At 41.6% G+C, this 21,968-nt stretch overlaps 1 protein-coding gene across 1 annotated transcript in view; it reads left to right on the forward strand.

The window, feature by feature from the left end:
* LOC125771642 (uncharacterized) overlaps positions 1-21,138 on the forward strand; it is a 45,855-nt gene extending 24,717 nt beyond the window's left edge. The window contains exons 4-7 of the mRNA XM_049442460.1: positions 7,860-8,002; positions 14,951-15,278; positions 17,214-17,328; positions 19,642-21,138. Coding sequence (XP_049298417.1) covers positions 7,860-8,002; positions 14,951-15,278; positions 17,214-17,328; positions 19,642-19,833 — 778 coding nt within the window. The 3' untranslated portion in view covers positions 19,834-21,138. The remainder of the gene's footprint in view (positions 1-7,859; positions 8,003-14,950; positions 15,279-17,213; positions 17,329-19,641) is intronic.
* Positions 21,139-21,968: the final 830 nt, after the last annotated feature.

The following is a 21,968-nucleotide window of genomic DNA, read 5'->3' on the forward strand; positions in this document are numbered from 1 at the left end:
CCAAACAAATACTAAAGAGTGATATTATGTATCTAAATTGCATAACGTCAGGCGTTTTCGATTTATCACAGTTAATTTTTGTTTTCACAGGTAGAACAAGATCACTTAAGCTTGTATTTTACATACATATATTACAATGTATGTACTTTACAATCAAGGAGTTTTACAAGGAGTTTTAGCTACTTTAAACACCTCCTCAAGATAATCGAGATCTTGTATCTTGGATGAGCATCATTAAAAAAATAAAAATATTTTTAGGAATTTAATAATAATGAACGTAATTCTTTCGTAACGTTATTGCTTTCACTAAACTGCTCCCGTTTCCATGATGCTCAAAGTTTCCAATTGTAGAAGTTGAGCTTTTCTACCAAAGGCATCCCAAAATCATTTCAATATCACTGCACCCCATCGGTGAAAGTTATTTTCCTATTGAAAATCTTTTCATCATCACGATACCTGCACCTGCAAACCTTGCATACATCATCATCAGTACCAAATGGGTTTTGCACTTGTGGCATTCTTCATATGTGGTATTAAAAATAGAGTTCATCATACATCAACACTCTCGGGCATCTTTTCATTAACCTTATCATTCCGCACGCAATATCCAGGATGGTAAAAAATGGAATTCAGTAGAGTTCAGCATGTTTTTTTCCAATAGACTCAACATGAATGTTGCATTCAATAGTACCAAAGCTCTTTTAGATTACGCACCAGATCCTATCGAACCCGTACAGAGGGAAACAGAATTAAAGAATCTATCAAAGAAGCGACTCACCGAACCTTGAGCACAATATCCACAAGAAGATTGTAACGAAAAATTCAATAAGAAAATGCATAGCACCGACCCTCCCACTCTTTCTCGGAGGAAGGATATTGCAAATAATTCAAACCCATACGAGCAATACAGTTGATGCTGGTGGCCGACAATATTCTTCCAAAAACCTTCGTAGTATCTTCCCGGGAAAAGCGGCTGGAAATGCAATTGCCCTCGAAACTTCATCCCGCCTGGACAACGTTTTAGGTTCGACTGAAACGTAGCAATTTCCTTTCGAATGGTTTCCTACGAGACTCATGTGGGTTTAGGTTTAAGGGAACGGCAAACCCATTTCTTTACTCTGCATTTGGCCCCGGTATGGGTGTGGGTGCAATCTTTACCATCAGGGTGTACGCCCTGAAGTACAACCGTTCGTCCATGTCTTCTCGCGGTGCAGTCGTTACTGGTACAACGAAACTATTGCTATTTGCTCGGCACAAATAAAACATGTATTTCAACATAAATAAACATTACTCGAACGTTTTGGTGGAATGAACGTTTTTCCACCCCGTCCTCCGTAGAAAGGCCAAAGGCTTTTGGGGAGACGAATGGAATGGAGCATCAGCTCGAAATCCATTTGCGAATAGCTGGTCTAGGGGAACTGCCGTGCAAAGACACGACACTAGCGTGCATCTATCCATCGGCGAAGGGGACCCTCAGGCTGTAGATAGATACAACACAACACGGCACAACTTCTCCAGCTGTCCATCCAGCTGGACAGTGTAACACACTTTTACGCACATCGGAGCTTAGTCATCTGCCAAAAAGTTCACATATCAAATCAGATGAAATATAAATGAACCAGCAAAACCACCTTCCCATTGAAGGGTACACAATCAAAGAGGAGGAGGTTTTGTAGAGCGGAAGATACCGGTCGGGGACACACGGGGTCTGCTGGTCTCGTTTATGTACTCACGTGTCCAGTACATCAAACCGTACGCCGGTTTCCAGCACGAGAGCCTGGCGTGACGGTGTCCCTGGACCTTTGCGGTCCCACTGGTGGTGTGAGCCAGTAAGTTACCGTAAAGCTCGTTTCAAATCCAACTCCACCTCTCCCCAAAACAGTGGCAACAAACAGATGTACTTAGCAAATACCAAAAAGCTGACCCGGTTCGTGCCGTGTCACCGTAGACGCTCCAGTCAAACCCCACTCGAGTGACGATTATGCAGAAAAGGGGAAAAGCAAATCGACTTAAGCAAATACACCGGACCATGGACTCGATCCGGTACATGTGTGTGTGTGTGTGCGTGTCTGGGAAAGGATACAGTTGTTATCGTAACAAAGTGACCGGAAATGGAGAAAAGGGATTGAGATAAAGCTGGAAGCCGTTTCTAGAAGCTGTTCTTTGGAATGGACTTCCCGGAGCACAAAAGTGCTGCTGCCGCTTCTCGGGCATGGAGTAACGAGTATGTATATTGTAAAGTTGTTCGAAAGAACCTTGCCCCCCTCCCCGAGGGTGTCGGACGATGTCATCGTACGACCAATGTCAAGTAAGGCAAATGTGTCAGAACCTCAATTCAGTCGTTGGAGGCGTCGTTGGAGACCGTTCGTTTATCGGATTCATTCATGTCACACGTCGCCTCCGACTTCAAACACACACACACCGAGACAACAGTGAAAGCGAGAGCGAGAGAGAAAGGGAGGTCAGTATAAAGGATTGCGAAGAAAAACGAAGGATTAATCTTTCACAACCCTTTTTCGCAAGTTCTTCAAGAAGGGAGAAGAAGGTTAGGTGTGTAATCGTCGATCCTTCGTGCTGTGGCAAAGGAAACATTTCGAACCGGCAAAGTTCGATAACTATCCCCTGCAAGGTGGATGAAACCGGGAAGGGCGTGAAACTGAACACGGTCCCACAAACAAACACTCAATTACACACTCGAATAGTTGCTTCTTTCGCACAATCTAGGACGAAGAACGAAGCTTAGTTGCTTTTAGAAATGGAAACAGATTCGAGATAGACCGTGACCGTGGGGATGTGTGTAGGCAGAACTTGGCTTTTTTCGTAAGCTGAGGTTTTGTTGCATATTTTTCTTGCAGGCATGTAAAATTAAAATTGATTTTTAAGATTTCAATCATAGCCAAAAGTGTAAACTTGCACCGGAATAACAGATACAACAGTGCGTAACATAACTCTAAGGTCTTCTGTTTTTTTTGTTGAGATTTACTTTGAACCTTTACTAGTTTTCTTTTCTTTTTTTAGTTATTAAGACAAAAAATCAACCCAAAAACTATATTTCGTGGTAGCTTATAAAATATGAAAAATATTTGTAAAGAAATAGAATTGCACTTTACGTTAATGTACGGTTGCAGCACAAAATGTCTTAAGAATGCAGAATCTTTATATTTTGAAGTTAAGCTAATTAAAGCAGCTTCCGTTTTGGTATAATCCTTTCTCCCTTGCTCAACTTATCTTCGCCTCTTCGCATACGAACAAAAAACAACTGAATCAGCACGACCTGATTTTCTTTTCTCACAAGCTTTTTCTTTCATACCAGCTAATTATCTAGTTCTACGAAAATGGAAACTTGTTGCAACGTTACAACGTCTTCTATAAATCAAACTTACGTTTCACTCGTACAAAGTCCGCATGGTGGCTTATTGGACTGGATTGTGAAGCACTAACAGGGTTACAGTTGGGATTTGTTGGTGTAATTAAACTGACAGCTAGAATTAGACACATTTTTCTTCTAGCATTTTTATGCGGCTGTTGTGAATTCGTTTGAAAACGAATTTTTATGTACCATTCATTATTAAGTAAACGTAAATGAAAGGGTGCAGCGAGTCCACTTTAGAGAATGGCATGCAACGAATATGAAATACGCGGCAGTTAATATCGAAACAACAAATATGTTACCCAATCGGCAAAAATCGATATTGAATCGCGTGCAATTGATATGGAACGTCAAATGAGCGGGCTGTTTACATATGGGAGGTTTGAAGAGTTGAGACATACAATAAGTTGTATTTTCATGATTTTTCTCTTTTTAAATTTCCATGATTTTTTTTGTTGCTAGTAACTCTGATAGTAAAAAAGCAAAGTGTTTGCTTCAATTAAAACTCCACAATTTAAAATTAATTTTCAAATTAATGAGATGTGCGCATTGTTATGTCTCTCACTGTAGTTTGCCACTATAAAACGAAGTTTGTTCATACACTGAAAATCATAACCCAACTAAACGCGCTTAAGATCGATCGTAAATATATTAATGACATTATATAAAATGTTTTCAATGTAAAATTCAGCGAGAAAATCTTTAGCCGGGGGACAAAAAAAAAACAACGGATAAAACAAATTACGAACGTGCCAGACACATACGCATACGATTGGTACAAACTACAGGATGGTACATTCGTATAACCTAACACATGTGGTACGTAATTAAAATTTATGACAAAAGCTGCTCCTGCTTCGGTTTCGGCGCCATAGCTTCGCGCGCCCACAAGGACACCACAGGTTAACTTTTCCAAAAGTGTACGCGGGTGGAAACTGTTTTAGTTCCCATTCGCTTTTGTTTGTTTGTCTTTTTTTTGTTTTGTACTGTTTGTGCCTTTAACAGTACCTCTGTTTTCGAAAAGCAGTTCTGAAACAGATCTCTCTGTGTGTGTTTTTTTATTTTGTCGCTTAAATTATCTCGCTACGTCTAGGCTGCTTTAGCAATCCCCGTCAGTCATTCGGTCAGTGTGTCTTTTCGGCAAACGCTAGCCAAAAATCCATGTGACGAAAGCAACCTATCCCGGGTACGAAACAAAACACGCACCACCCCCTCCCCCAACCCCATTCCCCCCAAAAAGTCCCGTTTTTCACGGTGCCGTTTGTGTACGTGCCACATCGTTCTATCTATCGTATCCTCCACGGATGCGTTTGTCTTCGAAACACGGCGTTGATGGCATAATTTCCACTCCGGCCAACTTCCCGACTGAAAGGCGAAAGAAGTTGGAAGGGCAAAGGGTTGGAGTGAGAAAAAAGGGGTAAAGGGGGATAGGTAGCAGCCCATTCAAAAGTATGACGGTGGCCGCAGCTTGGTTGACATTCCCCCTGCGGACACACACACATGTGCGACGTGCGGAATGAATAATGACATTCGCGCAATGGTTTGCGAGTCTTTTGCCTTCCCTTCCTGGACACGATGAGGGCCACAAATACACACACACACACACACACATGGTGAAGTTTCTCTTTTTTCTGCAAAGTTGTTAGTCAAATAAACAAAAAAATCCCAGCAACCAACTGGGCTGCACGTGTCCGGGAGTGTAGCTTCTAAGCCTATTTTGAGCCCACAAGCACACCCGCAACGGTAACAACATCTAACCTCACTTTGGCCATTTTTGCTGGCAAACTCATTCCGCTCTGGTTGTGTATGAAAATGAATGCAAAAAGGGGGACGGGGAGTGATTCAATTTATGAAATTTTCCTAATGAAATTAACTCAATTTAAAGGGAGTAATTTAGCCCATTTCCTTTTCGGTATCATCCCAACCCTTCCCGCCTCCTTCTTTGTTTGTCCAACGTTCAAAAGAGCGGCGGAACCGGAAATGGGTTGGCAATTATATGAACGAAACACCCGTAAAACAGAGAATGTGTTGCTACCTTTTTACCCCCACTGATAAGCGAATTGCCATGAAGGATGCCACGAGTAATCACGAAGTCACCACCGAAAAAAGGGGTTATGCCCCACAAAATGATTACCATGCCAAATGTAACGAAATGTTTGTTACCGGTACGAAACCATTCCGGCTCGCTTTCACTTGCCGCATCAGCCGGAAATGTCAGAAGAAGATATGTTGAGACAAATTACACCATCATTTTCAGTGCTGTACCCCATACCACCCGTACGCCCCCCGGTCGGTTGCCCGCCGGGTCACCGTTTTATAGGACTCACATTTTATTCACCTTCGCACACGCCATTTTGTCTGCGTGCGGCTGTGTTGGGGCGGTGAGGTTTTATCGCGTAGGATGTGAGTGTCAGTGTCCGCTCGTCGCTCGTCTAATGAATAACAACCGTATAAACACACCATCCGGAACAGGCAGCCCACCCAGACCACCCGGAATGGATATTGTTCATTTTTATGGCTCGTTATCAGATCATGAACTGTAAAATTTGCCTCAAACGAGAACAAACAAGGTGTGTGTGTGTGTGCGACATAATTAGCATGCGTGTAAATCAATAATTGTTTACAAACGCACACTCATACGTACATAATGACTCGTAGGGTGCGCTTTACACGCGAGTGTAAGAGTAATTTTTCAGCTGGAGATGATAGGTTTGATGTGGTGCGCGTATCTAAGCCCCGTCGCTGACAGCCCTTCGACATTTTAATGAATGGTATGAGGGGATGATTTTTTTCCAAAAAGCTTTTCTATTCGCATCGTACCCTATGATTAAGATGAATGGAACGTTACGTTCGATGTTGTATGAATGATATGCGAAGAGATGGATTTACGAGGAGTAGAAAGATTAGATTTGGTTGAGAGCGACATTCCCTCCCCCAAATGCATCCCACTCGCATGATTGTGGAGTTTGTGAGTGTGTTGTTTTTGTTAATCGACCCATTGAATGGGTTGATATTTTAAAGACGTTAATTCAACTCTCTGTTTAACGTGTTGGGCTCCACGGTACTTAAAGTTGATTTACAAGAAAAAAAATGGCAACAAATATTTTAAAAGAAAAAGGGTTCTATAAAGAAAAACGGCAATTTCTTCTGTTGTATTTTAAAATAAAATTAAAAATGGTGCTATAAAAAAAATGGCAATTTCGTCTGTTGTATTTTAAAACATCAGCTTTTGAAAAACGTAAATTTTCGCCTAAAAGTATGCAATGCGAGGAACGAATCATAATTTAATATTCGTTTTTGTGCTTTTATACTCAATCAAATGGAAGGATCTATACTGTATCTATTTTTTAACCCAAAAGTATCTCTTACCTTTCATTTGTCTCATATTAACTCAATTCCGTATCTTTACCATATTCATATTGCAGACAAAGACGCAAAAAAATGCGCCTTTAAAAAAATATTTCCGTCGTATTTATTAGACAGAAAAATCAATAAAGCATTGCCTAAAGTGAAAGTAAAAGTTAAAAATAATCGTTATACGTCAAAAGCAAAATCACAGAAAGATTCCCACACCTTCATTACCAAAACACACTTCATCTACTCAGAAAGAAATCTGAAGAGACTTTAACCTACGCTCGTACACTACTCTCGTGTTGTTTGACTTCCAATCTCATTGTTTTGTTCGTCCTATCTGCAAAAACCCCAAGCAACTTTCGCCATCAACATAATCCAAGTTGCTTCTTACCGCCAGCGATGTGGAAATGTGTTTTCGCTTTGTTTTTCCTTTCCTGCCCCCCTCCCGTAAGCCCTAACGTTAGACTGGCGCCAGTCCCTTGTTCGATGGCGACATCGTGGCTAGTCGACGCTCATTATACAGTAAATCAATTCAATCAAGCGCCGACTCGCTGTCTGCGCTACAGCATCCATATCGGCGTGTGCTGCTGGATCTAGCGAACGCGAACCACGAACAATGAACGAACCGACCTAGTTTGGGTTGTGCTACGGACAGGATACCAAATGAGGACACGCACGCCGTATCCTTTTGTCAAGCCTTCGGTAAACGGGTGGAATAAAAAGCGTTTAGTCGCTTGGTTTTTTTTTTGACCTACTCTCCTGGGGTGGCTGATGTTGCCAAAAATCCTGCACTTCATTAGAGCATTAACACAAAAAGGGAAAGTTTTTGGTGAAGGGTTGACTCATGCATTTACAGTGATAATCAAAAAAAAATGTTTATGGTAAAGAAAAGTATTATTTTATAGCAACTTATAGCAACTCGTAGTTGCAAAATTCGGCTTGTTTGATCAACGAATGAAGGATAATAAACAAATATCGATAAACATGTTTAAAATCATGATATACTTTCCGATCACACAAAACAATCAAACCTTTTATCATCAACCTCAACAACATGCAATCATCTAAATCATAGTAGTAAGTAGTGGACACATCGGTGATAGCTCTCTTCTACCCTCTCCTTCTACCTTTGCAGCGATCTTCACACCGGACTGCACTGTATACGAAGCTACACCCGACGCTGCATGAATATTCATCAGCGGGACCACTTCAACAAACTCTACCACGGCACTAATGAAGTGATACACGAGCTCTGCGAGGAAGGCCCATATCAGGAAGGCACGTACGTATTGTAATAATTATATCAATGTGTTTCATCTCTGTTCCGTCCATTCTTTCTTTACCGGTCATGCTCATTGTGGTTTTTGTTTCGTATTGTATTGTGGCACCATGCCCGTGGATAGTTTGTCTTGCGGTTAGTCTGCGTCAGCACGTAACCGGGTGCCGTGCGTATGAAAAGGTGTGCCACCGTTACAGGCTGGTTGTTCATTTTCGGTCACACGTTTTCCGATGGCATACGGTTTTTTGGGGAAGATAATTTGTCGTACACAGTGACACACTGGTTGAAGAGTAATTAAAACAGTGTCGTACAGACGAATGTTACATGTTTTGGAAGAGTAATATGGACAAGAGTTTAAAAGGAAACATTTGTTATATAAATTGCATACATTTAGGCGGTTTCGCAGCAAATTTTAACAATCCATCATGCCCCTTGAACAAATTAGCTTGCAATCGTAATATAGTGAACTGAACCATTAATATTACAATCATGTCACAGCAAATGTGATCATTATTCCACTTAGCTGGCTTATGTAAAAAAATCCAGAATTGTTCCCAGCAGTTCATTTGTGACAACAAAAAAAACCCTCATCCCACGATTACCGGCAATCAGTGCCTATCGAGAAGGTAAGGTGATCATTAACAGCCTCTCATCATAGTGCTTAACAATCAAACGCTCGTCGTACCGGTCGCCAACCACTCGTGACCATGGTTAGCAGTTGGCCAGAGGAAATTACGCTGATTATCCTCCGGGCAAAACTTTTGCCACTCGTTTTGCTTTTTTGCTGCTGCGTATCACAGTTTCCATCTCTGTCTATTCAGTGAACGAGTGAAGCAAAAACCCACACAAAAAAGCCCTTTCCCTCGATTTTTTTCCCCACGCCATTTTTCGCGGAATCTTCGTGGATATAAAATTAGCCCTTCAGGAGGATTACAGCACGAATGTGTGCGCCCCGAACGCCGACGAAAGAATCTCCTCTCCATCCAGTGTTTCGTGTTCGTTTTTCTGCTGTTGCTTTATTTTGTTTTGCTGGTTAGCTGGTTGTGTCTTAATTAGCTGTAATTGAGCTGTTTTCATATTCAAGTGGCTTAAACGCAACTACCCCCAAACCACATACCGACGATTCGTCTCCCATCTTCCCACGGTGACCACTATCAACACCATCGCGAACCAATCATGGGAAGTAATTGTGGGATGAGATGGAAATTACCTTCTCAATGGCTTGTTGCCGGCAATGCTTCTAAAAACCGCAAAACTATTTCCCTTCTACGTAGCTTCCTCGTAGCCACCACTGCGACGGTTTTGCTCTTTTACCGGTGTATGTGTGTGTTTCCATTGAATGCACCTTCGGAAGCGTATCGTAAAGCCCGGTGTTTGGCTTAACGAGAAAAGTTTTACTTCCCATCAACAAATTGTCGGCGGCGAAAGTGTTGGCGAGCGCGTGTGCAACGCCTCAGCCTAGAATCGTCCAGTGGACGGTTTTCAACGTGATGAGGTTCATCATCGACCCAAAACTCAACCGTTTAGCTAACGTTTAGTAACACTCTCTCTCTCTGTGTGTGGGAAAGCTAGTCTACTGCCTCAAGTAAATGAGGTTACGCTTTCTTCACGCCACGTTATTTGGTGGCTTTACCGCTAGTTAGGAGTGAAGTTTGGAAAAGTGAATTTAGACGCATTACCTGGTGGGATTTATCCGTGGTACAATAAACAACTATTAAAACAATTAAAACAAAATCTACTGAGTACTAGTGATGGGTAAATTATAAATTTTGCCGGAGTCGGCTCGGTCAGCTGGAGTCGGAGTCGGAATGACTCCGGCAGAGTGAGCGGGGAGAGGGGTGGATCGACTCCTGTTGAATCTGGTCGAGTCCGTCTCCTTCCGACTCAAACGGAGTTGATCGAAGTAGATCGGACTCATCTGGAATCGATCGGACCCATTCGCACTCGTCCGGACTCGATCGAACTCGGAGTGGACTGGACTCGACCTGAGTCTCGACAGAGTCAATTTTTCATACACGGAGTCAGAGTAGATAGAGAGGAGAGATTCGTTTTCTTTTTCTGAAGATTGTGGAATATTAACCTAATAAAAAAATGTTAATTTCAAACGAAACTCCTCTCTAGAATAAATGAAGCAATAAATGCAATAACGATTATTTTTCTGTAATGTGATTGGATGATGTGATTGAACAAAAAAAAAACGCCCAACTTTGTACGTGACTTAAAACCACATGGAGGCGCATGGTGTTTTATGCGTGTACGGCTAGCGCAAGCACACTGTCCACGTGGGTATAAAAATGCATGCTGTACTGCAAAAAAATGCAATCAATTTTGTAAAATGATTTTGTTTTTTTTTTGCGGAATTGTCATCACCTTCCTTAGGAGGTGTTATGACACCCAAAAGAAGAAAAAAACAGATGCTGAGGGCAGACAGAAATACATATAATGCTCTGGATAAGCTGTAACTTCAAACGGATGCCTTATCGATAAGCCCCCGTGCTGAGTGTTATTCTATTTCTCGACGTTTTCTAGCGTTCCATCACTTCCTGAACCTGGAGCAGCTTTCCAGTGCTATATAGGTGATGGAAAGCATTCCGACCACCGTCCACAATCCAGAACCCTTGCCAGACGGCCTGTCCATCATCCGCATATGTGTTGCACTGTATACTGGAAACGTCGAGGACAATGGTTAGCTAAAAGCACAATAACCATGCGTCAGAAAGTATGACCGGGTTCGTTGACGTTGGCACACTCGGGGCCACCTTCAAAAGGATGCACACAGTACCGTCCCTGTGAACGTGCCGGCACTGCCGGTGATACTGCGATACAAAAGCATACTTCCGATGGTGATGCACCCCACACCCGGTCCCCGGTTATGGAATCAGTGCCCTGGACAGTTTCGTGGAACAACAAGAACAACAAAGAGCCTGCCAACGTGCGGACCCCTTTGGTTGGAAGGAAATCTTATCAATTTTCCCCTGACTGATGATATCCTCCATTTGGAGCAGTGTCACGTACCCAATATCACACGTCCGCTCATGCATCAAAACGACGATGACTTCAACATGAATGCTGCTTTGTGTGAGCATGTGTGTGGGTGTGGGTGGGTGAGATGCATCTCTAACGATGACCGATGTTGTCCAAAGTCGGAAGGTATCCTATAAGTACAGGATGCAACTACAGGGAGGGATGTGAAGAAGCAAAAGTAGAAGAAAAAAAAAGTTAAACGAAAGAAAGCTTTTTCGTATTGCATACTTCCCATACTCACCGGGAAAGTTACCAGAGGCTAAGTAGCACACGACACCCACATACACACCAACTCACAAACACACATACACTAATAGGAATGCAATCCGATTTACGTCGGCACCTTTAAACTGGATTTATATGCATCGAACCAATAATATGATACCAATCTTTCAAACTGTCAGCTTTCCACCGCACATCGACGTACGTGTGGACGTATATTGATGCACCAGCCACTAACCGTGTGTTTTGTGTCCGACCGATGGCTACGTAACGTACGTGCGCCACATATTCTATTTCCGTTTCGCTTTTGGTTGCGAGACGGACACTGATACTGGCGCCTAAATGTAGGCACACCGATGACGCGATGGTCACCATACGGTGATGGAATTCTTCTGCATCTATCACGAAAGATTTGGACGCTTTTCGTTCGCGCGTTCTGCTGGACATTCGGTCCTATAATGGATTGGTGTGTCGGTTCGTATCGGTAGCACGGGCGTTAGTTATTGGTCGAGCTAGCCCGGCGTACAAGAGCAGCTTGTACGTTTCTCAGACACGTCGCGGTTCGTTAGCTTGGTTGAATCACAAAGCAGATAAAGACCCACAAATATTCCGTAATGTACTGATCTACTAGCGTGTACGTGCTGGTATTATGAGATTGCGAATATTTGGAAGTGCTGATGAAGTTCTGTCTAATCCGTACGTCAATCACGGTTATAAGCTTAATGATATGGTATGATACTAATAGTGAACTTACCTTACCGAGTGTCCGAAATAATAAACCTACCTTAAGTGGTCTGCTAAGTGCACAGTGGAGGGTTTTCGAGACGATACAACCTTTAAATAGAAAAAAAACATAAATTTAATTAATATTATTTAAATATATGTAAAAAATGCATGTCATTGAGCGTAATTTTAATTAGTTTTTTAAATGTTTAACCCAAAGGCAAGAAAAGAATATTAACAATGTTTTTTTTTGGTAATTAACTCAAAAAAATTTTAGAAGATCGGTATTAAATCACACAACCTCTTAGCCATAGCAACTAGTAAAAACGCCTAAAGGTATGCAATTTGCTTAACAATTTATTTTATTTATAGTAAACGTGACAATATTCACTCGTTTATAATGGGTATTATTCATTTTTTTTAATAATAAAATTCACAAAATGGTCACACAATTTTCCCAACACACCACTGCCTTTTACTGGGAAAAAAGCTTTGGGGAAAAAATATTTTGTCCCATAATGAAAGTTAATGGTCTACTGTGAACGTGATCAAAGCAAAACCCTGGTTGCCTTTCAATTGCAGCAACAGGATGTTTATATCCTAGCAAATCGGGAAAGAGAGGGAAAATAAAATTCAAACCCCATGCCTGCAAATCACGCTCCAGGTGGTGCACCAACGTATCGGGAATCAAAAATTAACCATTAAAACATTACGCCCTCCCACCACGTTTAGGCATTGATGTGGAAAGAAATAAACTTACACCTTATGTTTGCCCAACAGACTATTCACAAATGTGCGCTTGTTGTGGAAAGTTGCGAAGAAAGCTGGCCGCATTTTAATGTTTTTTTTCCCACACACACTATATCCGGTAAGGCGTGTGTCTTAACCTTGGCTCCGGGTTTTTTTTCCTCTGATTTTAACCAAAAGTCGTAGTAAAACTTTACCATTTCCATCTCATTTGGTTCGTGATTTGGGCGGCACCGCACGTCAATGTTGGAAGAGGAGGGAAAAGAAAAAGTTTTTCCACCACAACGTTGCGCACTTTCTCACGCTAAGCGGGGAAAATCAGCGGCAAATCGTCAATTAGCAGTCAAGTTGAATGAGCAAAAAGTTTGCAAGTTTGAAAATTGAGCTAAACGGTGTGCGAGATTGTGCTTGTTGTTTTGTTGATGGTTGTAGCTAATTTCTCAATGCGTACACCGTGTTGTGCATGCTAACGATTTGCCTTACGTCGTTGGTTAATGATCTCCCTTCGAGCATTGTAGGAAGGGAAGCAAAAAAGAAAGAACCAAAAAAGGTGATACTCATCAACAATCTCTCTCGCCAATCTGAACTGTACGCAATGTTTTTGGCCGGATTGCGCATTGCGGAAGTCAGAGCTTTGGTTTTCATTTTGAGCTTTTTTTCACGTGTGACAAATCGTACATGAAACTGTTTGTCAGTAAGTGCACATCCGGAACCCCAATACGTTGGAGATGGAAGTGGGGAAAGAAAATTATCCCATTTAATTATAAGCCGGTTTTATTTTTTGAGTGGGGAAGATGAAATTTTAGGCCAAAAGGAGGTAGAAACAGAAGGAGGTAAAAGGATGTTCCTCTAGCGGATAATTCATTATTTGTCTGTGGCAGTGGGTAAAAGTGAACCTGCCTCTTATACACTGCTAATTAGTAGCGATTGCTGCGCTTCGGGGTTTTGCGTTTGGTAGAATCTAACTTCTGGCGTTGTTGTGTGAGAAAACGCTAAGAAGCAACGCCATACGAAATTGCACAGCTTCAGCAATTTCAGGCCCTTCTTAGTTAGTGGTGGAAATTATTACTTCACCACCGGATAAGGGTTGGTTTGTGCTACAACTTTTGCAGACGTGTATGCTTTTAAAGAAGTAAAATTAATCTCAAGTACATTGTTTACATGATGTTCTTTGGAAACAGGATCTGATGTTCTGATGTTATATTTTTATGGACATTTTAATGTGCCTTTACTAACAATTTTTGTGTTGTAAATATTGCAATTTTGTTAAAGTCTTAAAGTCGCTAAATTTGAGTTTGAAGCTGAGATTCCTAAAATGCTCCAATTTTCCTGCCTTTCGGATCAAGCTGAAGCTACTAAAACCCAATAAACCAAACTCCAAGAATCTGTTTAATCAATCTGGGTCAAAATTCATTGGCAGGTCAAACCCTATCATGTTTAACACGCCTAATCATGTCACGCCCAAGGAAACAAGCCCGGTTTTCCGATATCGATAATTGAGTAATTTACTCTCACCGCGCGTTATCCACAAAACCTCAAACCATTGTGGCACAAAGAAACCACATTGTGAGCTCTTAGGCTTGGTGTTTTGTACTGTCGTCTCAGCGCATCAGTCTGTGTAAGTCGGCTTGAACAATGTCGTTCTTCCGGTCAGTATCATTTTATGCCGTAGAGGAAAAGCTTTTATGAGCTATTGGGGTAAAGTTTCTTCTTCATTGCGGATTGTTTAGAGATTGTTTTTTTGTTATTTTGTTTTGTGTGATGTATACTTTATTCATGCGCTTGCAATGATTTCATGCCATTCTTTTCTATAGCTTCTCATCTCATCACTAGTCATGGGCAAAAAAACCGTTTCGTTTACTTTCTTTGCTAGTTTCATTTTATCTCTCTCTATTTCTCTTCACCAATAGCATCGTTGATCGTATTCGGGGCAAGCGAATGTCAACGACAGGACGAACCCTGAACGACATTGATGCTAAACGGTGAACTCGAAAGAAGAGAACCCAAATTGAATTGACATTCACAGTTTAAACCGACGTAGAGCACCGCAAGAAAAAAACCCTTCCTAACCTTATCTATTTGCTTCCTTTCTTCATTTTTCTCTCTCTCTCTCTCTTGTTCTCATCGTCTTCGATCGTCTACCGTGTACACCGGAATGTTGTGTCGGATGTGGTTTTCCTGGGGTTTTTTGGTTGGACATTGACAATTCAACTCCTGTCCCCCGTCAACAGACTTTCTTAGACATGCACCGTGCATGCGGCATGTGAAGAAAGACTACGAGGTGTGTGCGGCCCGGTACCAGAGCACCATGGCGAAGATAGGCCAGTCGGTGGCAGCTACAACCACCACGACGGTCGCTTCCTCTGTCTATCCGACAATGGCCACACATCCGGCAGCGGTACTGAGCAGTGGCAGTGGGCAATACCACAGCGGTGACATGAGTCAGCATCAGCATCAGCACCATCACAGACAGCAGCACGAGCATCCGGCCAGAAGCCATCCCAACAGCACCAAGTCGATCGAGGACGCGGAAGAGGAACGGCTTAAAACGGTTTGCTGGTGAGTACTTTTTTTTGTTGAGGAGAAGGACTTAGAATTGCCTACAGAAATAGATGTCAGTGTTGTTGAGAGTGGTTGTAAACATCGTCCAAGTCTTGCTTTACTAGCAGGAAATATGGAGAATGAGACTTTAAAAATATTGCGAGAAGAACTTTAAATCCTTGGAGTTTATCGTCTAATTTCTCATTTAGGCATTGTCCCCATTCTGTAACCTAACCTCAAAAGACAAATCTCAAACCCAATGTGTCAAGGCTAATAACAGAATTTAAATCAGTTTATTGTGTCCTTCCTGAAGTTGATAGATTCCAATTTCGAAGTTCAAAACTGGAATTCAATCTTTTAAAAACATTTAAATGTTCAACTTCCAATAAAACCAATCGTCTTATATAAATGGAGAGCATTTCCTGATGTTTTTCATTTCGTACGTTTCCTTTCCGTACGGCAAAAAATAACAAATCATTCCAATTCCGTACCGTACACCGTGTAATTTCATTGCCACCGATTACATCCCAAACGTACCAGCAGATGGATGATGGCTCAGTGGACATCACATAAAACCCAGCGAACGATTGCCATTTCATAAACAGTAACTAACTACCATTAGCGCCATTGGATAGTAAGCAGGGTCTCCCCACGTACCCGGCCAATCAAATTTATTGTTTCACACAAAAGCTGACAGTTCACACTGGCCGGGTACGGTTAAGGTTACGACTGTGACTGTGCACTATTTCCACCCCGAAAAAAAAACGTTAAACCAACCAAAGATCGCTTACACCATCTGGCGGATTTCCCCCCGACCCGGTGGGTGGGTGGGTTTTTTGGTTTGTTTTTGCGACAGATGAAATTGGAACCTCCGAGTACGAGCTGAGACAGCAAAAGTCAGCCTGCCAATGACCATTCAATTTCGTTCCCTCCGATCTGATGTGGCCACACACATCGTGGCTCCTAAAAATGGTTTCAGGTTTTATTGTATTGTTTCTTCCCTGTTTGCTTTTGCAACAACAAAAGATGATGTCAGTCAGTTAGCTAGTGGACGGACTGGACGAAAATGGACAACAAATTAGGTTTTTTTTGTTTTCGTGGTTCTTCGTTGTGGTTAGCCTAAGTGTCATGACCCGTAAACGACGTTTCATTTACACTTACCCCTCGGAAAGTATTCCGGGGGTAAAACTGATCAGCTAACAGAACGTTGTTTCATTTCATTGTCCCTTGGACGTATTTAGTGTGCCATTACGTCGGACTGGAACATGGAATTGGAAACTCATCAAATGACCAGCGGATCGATAATCCGGTTCTTGATCAGTTTAACTGATATGTGTGTGTTATTCCCCTTTTAAATTACTTAAATACAGATTAGGAAAAAAATGAATAAGATTAACACAAGTGAACTGAATAAAAACCATTGAACCTTTTAAATAAGAAAAATATGACTATGAATTGCATACCTTTGGGCGTTTAATGCAAATATCGCCTAAGCTTAAAGATATGCTCAAGAAATTTATCACACATTAAACCACGGTTAGGAACCCTCATTTGATGTCACTACAAGCGCTCATAAATGTAACCAGTGACATCATCACGAAGATGAGCTTCTTAACATCTTATCAGCCTAGGTCTTTTCCTTCCATTCTGTGCCATTCTGTTTGACATCTTACGCTAGAGTCAGTCCGTACAGTATCGCCACTTTCCCGTCAATTGCATCGAATGCATTTCCCGTCAATTTCACACCGATTACACGCTACACTAGCGGCACAAGGTCTGCTACCCTCGTCCACTCCCCCCCCCCCTGGTGTATGTGTGGAGTGTATTTATCTTCCTTTCTTAAAGCCTAAGACGGCAGCGCTAAGTCGTTCGAATCCTATCGTGCAGAACAACCCCTGTTCATTCGCTTACTAACCGTTCTTCTCATCTTCATTCTGCTTCATCCATCCACAGTGCCTTCCAGAAGTATATGCAGTGCTCGGAGTTTACGGTACGGCATGCCTGCGGTGACGAGACGGCGCTTTTCACGCGCAAATTCCTCGACAAGATGTCCAACACGCTGATGCGGGTAAGTATGGGTGTGTGCTCAACCGGAAGAATCGCACTGTAAGAAGCGGACAACCCGTAAGATTCGCTACTGGGCCTAGCTTTTCGATGTTGACTTTGAAATGGTGTGTCGACGGCATTTCGTACACCGTGCAGAAGTGTCCTCTTTCTTGGGATGTACGAGTTTTGTTTATTGATGTCTCTGTTTGTGGTTGTGTGGATGTTTGTGTGTGTGTTTCGAAGAACAAACATCAATCGTTCGGTTGGTCCTTTCGGTCCGTTTTACGGTTCAACTACGCTCTCGGATAGACAATGATGTGACAAAGTGGGAGCTAATTAGGGACTGGTAATTGTTCCATTAACAAAGACATTGTAGCGATGTTAAACGCAATCGGGCATGCTTTTGCCTTTTGCCGGTAAGGTAAGGTGATGGATATTTCGTAATCTTTGATCAGCCATCAAAAGCCATCAAGCAATTAACCTTTTGGTGTCGAAGCGTTCAGCTACGGTTTTAATTAATATTTTCATGCCCAATAGAGAAAAATTCAATCGGAAGATGAATCTGAAAATTTTATTCGCAATTTATTTAATTTATAATTGATTTTGGTACTCAGGTACTAGAGATGTGCAAAGTGAGTAAGAGTGAGAGAGTGAGTTGAAACGTTGTATTGAACGAGTTTCGTTTAAGTTCCTTTGAACGAGGAGTTTTAGTGACTCGTTTTTCACTTCCACCTCTGCTTAGAAAATTGGAAAATTTATAGCAATTTTTATTTAAAGCATTATTTGAGAGAAAAGAAACTTATTTCAACCAATTAGCATTAAAATAAATCGATTTAGAAAATTTGGTTAAATTTCCCAAAAAAAGCTAAGTCCTTAGGAGATTTATGTCTGGTTTTTTTATGATTCCGAAATGAGTCGTTAAATGAGTTGACTCCTAAGAACGACTCATTTACTCTGAGTTATTCACTAAAAACAGTTGTTATTCTCATCTCTATCAGATACTCAGCGTCAGGTACTGGGCGTCTCCATCGAATGATGAATCTATTTTTTTTTTAATTTTATTTTTATAATGGAAAGCTTAATAATGTAAAGAAGCAAATTAAATTACTACTTGTCGAGCGGTATTTTAAAATTTTCCATAACCATCATCATCCTTCTCAAATGGAACGATGTCAATTCAAGTAACAAAATATAATTACCCAGCCCAGCACAGCAATAAACAAGTTTCTAAATCCCCCCCCCCCCCCCCCCTCCTCCTCTGTACCTTGCACACATTTCATAGTGCACCAATTAAACCAATTTGTATCCTAAATTACCTCCAAACAGGTTACCACAAACACGATCCGCAAGCAAATCATTTAAGCTGGTCGGATCTTTTCGCTTTCCCTCCCGGGTTCACATTGACGAGCGAAATAGCGTGGTGAACAACTTTTTACAACACAATACTCATCACAAAACGTCTCGTCAACACCTCCATTCAGTATCCCTTCACTGGTACAGGAAAATGGCGTTGTGATGAATAAAACATATCCGCCCAACCGTACCCCTTGTCGGTGGTCCTATTTCACCACCCAAACACAGGACTGTGTTGTGCGTGAAAATAACACACTCAATTCAAACGTTTAACCTTCGATCGGCAGGTAGCAGGAGTAGCACATTGGAGTACCCATTGTAATGGTAGGGTCCTGTTTTAAATGCCCAGGTCAGGGTTTCGCTATTTTGGATCCTATCTAGTTGCATCCGCTTTTTCAGGTTCGGAACATAAATAGTGCCTTGGCTGGTCAGTTCATGCATATTGCATCGGGGAAAGCACCCGTTTCCAAAACTACAACAAGCTTCGTCTTTCTCTTTCTCTTTCTGGCTGCATTTCCCCGGCGAAAGCCAGTGGTAGTGTACGCGAAGAAAGGAAGTGTAGGCCATGATTTATGCTGCCCCCATTTACTAGGTGACAATGAAAACTGTTCCACGGTTTTTGTCGAATGTAGTTTCCCAAACGGGTGGCAACCAAGAATAAACATGCACCGTTTCGATGCACTGGTGTGTATTGTTCTCTCCATATAGTGCCCCAAGTTGGAAGGGGGAAGGAAAATGGATGAAATTCCCCAAAAAATTTTTGGTCAACTCACCATGTTATTCGCTTCTTGTTTCCGATTCTTCTTCATGAAGCTTTTCACCATCGAAAGCCCAGTTTATCACTCCTAACACTATTGATTTTTTTGTTTCTTCTCTCTCTCTCTCTCTCTCTCTCTCTCTCCCTCTCTCTCTCGTTCGCTTTTGTCCCGTACAATCCTTCTTGCGGTCAACAAAACTCACCCATCCCGTGAACCGGAAACAGATGCACTGCGTCGATTACACGCCGGAAAGTGGCAAATGCCGGGATTACTTCAGCTCAAGCGCCACCCGGGCGGGTTTAGTGTGGTGGAGTTCATCAAATATGGTCACACTCACCATCGTGACGGTGCTTGCGGTTGTAAATGCGCGTCTGATGCAGCTGTACCCGAGCCAGTGGCTCGGAACGTTTATTTAATCGCCACCCACAGCGATGTCGATCGGTACCCGATCGGTACCCGGCACGATCTCGTTGGCGAGGATGATAAACAGGCCGTGTGTGTGTGCCCGGCAGATGCTACATTAACATCTACATAAACAGCAGCACGAGCTAATAGGCAGGTAAATGTATTCGGCTTCCATATCCAGCCTAGCGGAACGGAGCTAATCGTCAAGCTTGGAAAAGCGCTGTAAATTGAGTGGAAAGTGCGGCTAAACGGGAAGATTAAAATGCATTCTATCAACAAAAAAGAAAGGAGGAAACCAGCGCTCAAACCAGTGAATTTAGTTTAGTGAATGGTAAAAAAAACACAAAAAACAGAAAGCGAACGAGAACAAGCAACGCAACAAAACTACACAAAGCGCCACATTGTGCTACGGAATGTACCAGAAAGGGCAACAGAAAAAAAACGCATACGTGTATGGCATTGGTGCGAAACTTGTTTTACTACAAACCGAGGCAAAAAATAAAAATGTTTCCCTGTTTTGTTGTGGAAGCGAATACAACTGGTGCCATGACCAGGAACACACAAAAACAGCTCTCGTTTTTCTCCGCTTGCGGTCAATGTAAACCGTTGTATTTGTTGTGTTTTGTTTTAATTTAAAAGAGAGAGAGAGGTATAGTAACTAATAAGAAAGAAGGGCGTCCTATTAACCTACTGTTATTAATTGATTATTCCTCATAATACTGCCTTTATTAGAAATTTCTTCCCCAAAAAAAATATATAAAAACACGAAAGGAAAGTAAAGATTGAAAACGATGATATACTCAAAACGTTAGCAAATTGAAAAAGGAAAAGCAAGCTCAAACCATGAGGACACGATCATCTGCTTGATCTGGTTGCTACACGATCCGGTCGTATTTCAGTTTCGCACCAAACACTCCATCCTAAAATTATTGATTAAGTAGCAAAAAAATAAATAAAAGAATCAAATGTAAGAAAAAGTAAACAGAAAAGAAACTATTAAAAATAGGAAATGCATTGCCGGACGCTTTCAAACCTTTAACCTTTAACCTAAACATTCCCGCTATCCTAAAGCTTAGCGTACGTTGCGTACGATCGTTTGTTCTGCTGGCGTACAATCTGTTACTTCTGATTCTTAACAAGCAAAAACCAAAAAAAATATATAAAGTATTGAAAGAGAATGTTAGGTTCGAATACGGGGAAGTGGTAGCCAATGTGGCGATGTAAGGGCAAGAAAACGGATGAAGAAAGTAACGAATTTGTATAGAAAAGCTAATGTACGAGACAAATCTGTTTGTAAAGAAGTTAGAATACTATAGAAGAGGGATGGAATAAAAAATAGAAACAGGCGAAAACAGAAAACTAACATGATTAACAATTGAAACAAGCGATACGATTGAAGCACACAGAATCACGCAACAAAGAAAAAAACAACATTGAATAAAGGTATAAAAAAATGTACCATTATGAAAAAAAACAAAAAAAATACGCTCCCGTAAAATGTTTTATTTACACGTGGTAGAATGTTTAATACGCCTGTCGGTATGCAATTCAAATACATTTGCCACCTTTTTTGTTTTGTTTTCATTTTTCCCCCATTTCGTTCACACGTATTACATGCGATCGATGCAATTTAATCGAATGCGAAACATGATTAGATGCATTTAAAATGCACACATCTTTCACGCAACTGCAACGAGCCGCATTGAGATTGTGATAATAATGCACGCTATAAATCAAAAGCACATCAAACGGGGGTGGTTTTTGTGAAAGAAATTAATAAACAAAAAAAAGTGTTGGTAATGGAATCGAGGGAGCAATGTGTGTGGGTGTCTCTCTCTTGTTTTTTGTTTAATCTGTATTTTTTAGCGCTTCCTGCTGCTTCTTCTTTACACCGGCGCGGGGGCAGTCAGCTTTTGAATCAGCAATTTAAAAAAGCGGGATAAACGCTTCACCGAACCGAAAGTTCACTCGTTCGATCGTAGCACGTGTGTTCTTCAATTATGCCGTAATTATATCAACAAGGACCTATCCCCGTAAATCAATTTAAAATAATGACAAACATGAAAGTGAACGTGTGCACTACTGGTGCATACCTGGTGCAGTTGCATCCCGCTGCACAACGGAAGCACAACCACAACGATTCCCC

The sequence above is a fragment of the Anopheles funestus genome, chromosome 3RL (genome assembly GCF_943734845.2).
Source record: "Anopheles funestus chromosome 3RL, idAnoFuneDA-416_04, whole genome shotgun sequence".
NCBI classification, from domain to species: Eukaryota; Metazoa; Arthropoda; class Insecta; order Diptera; family Culicidae; genus Anopheles; species Anopheles funestus.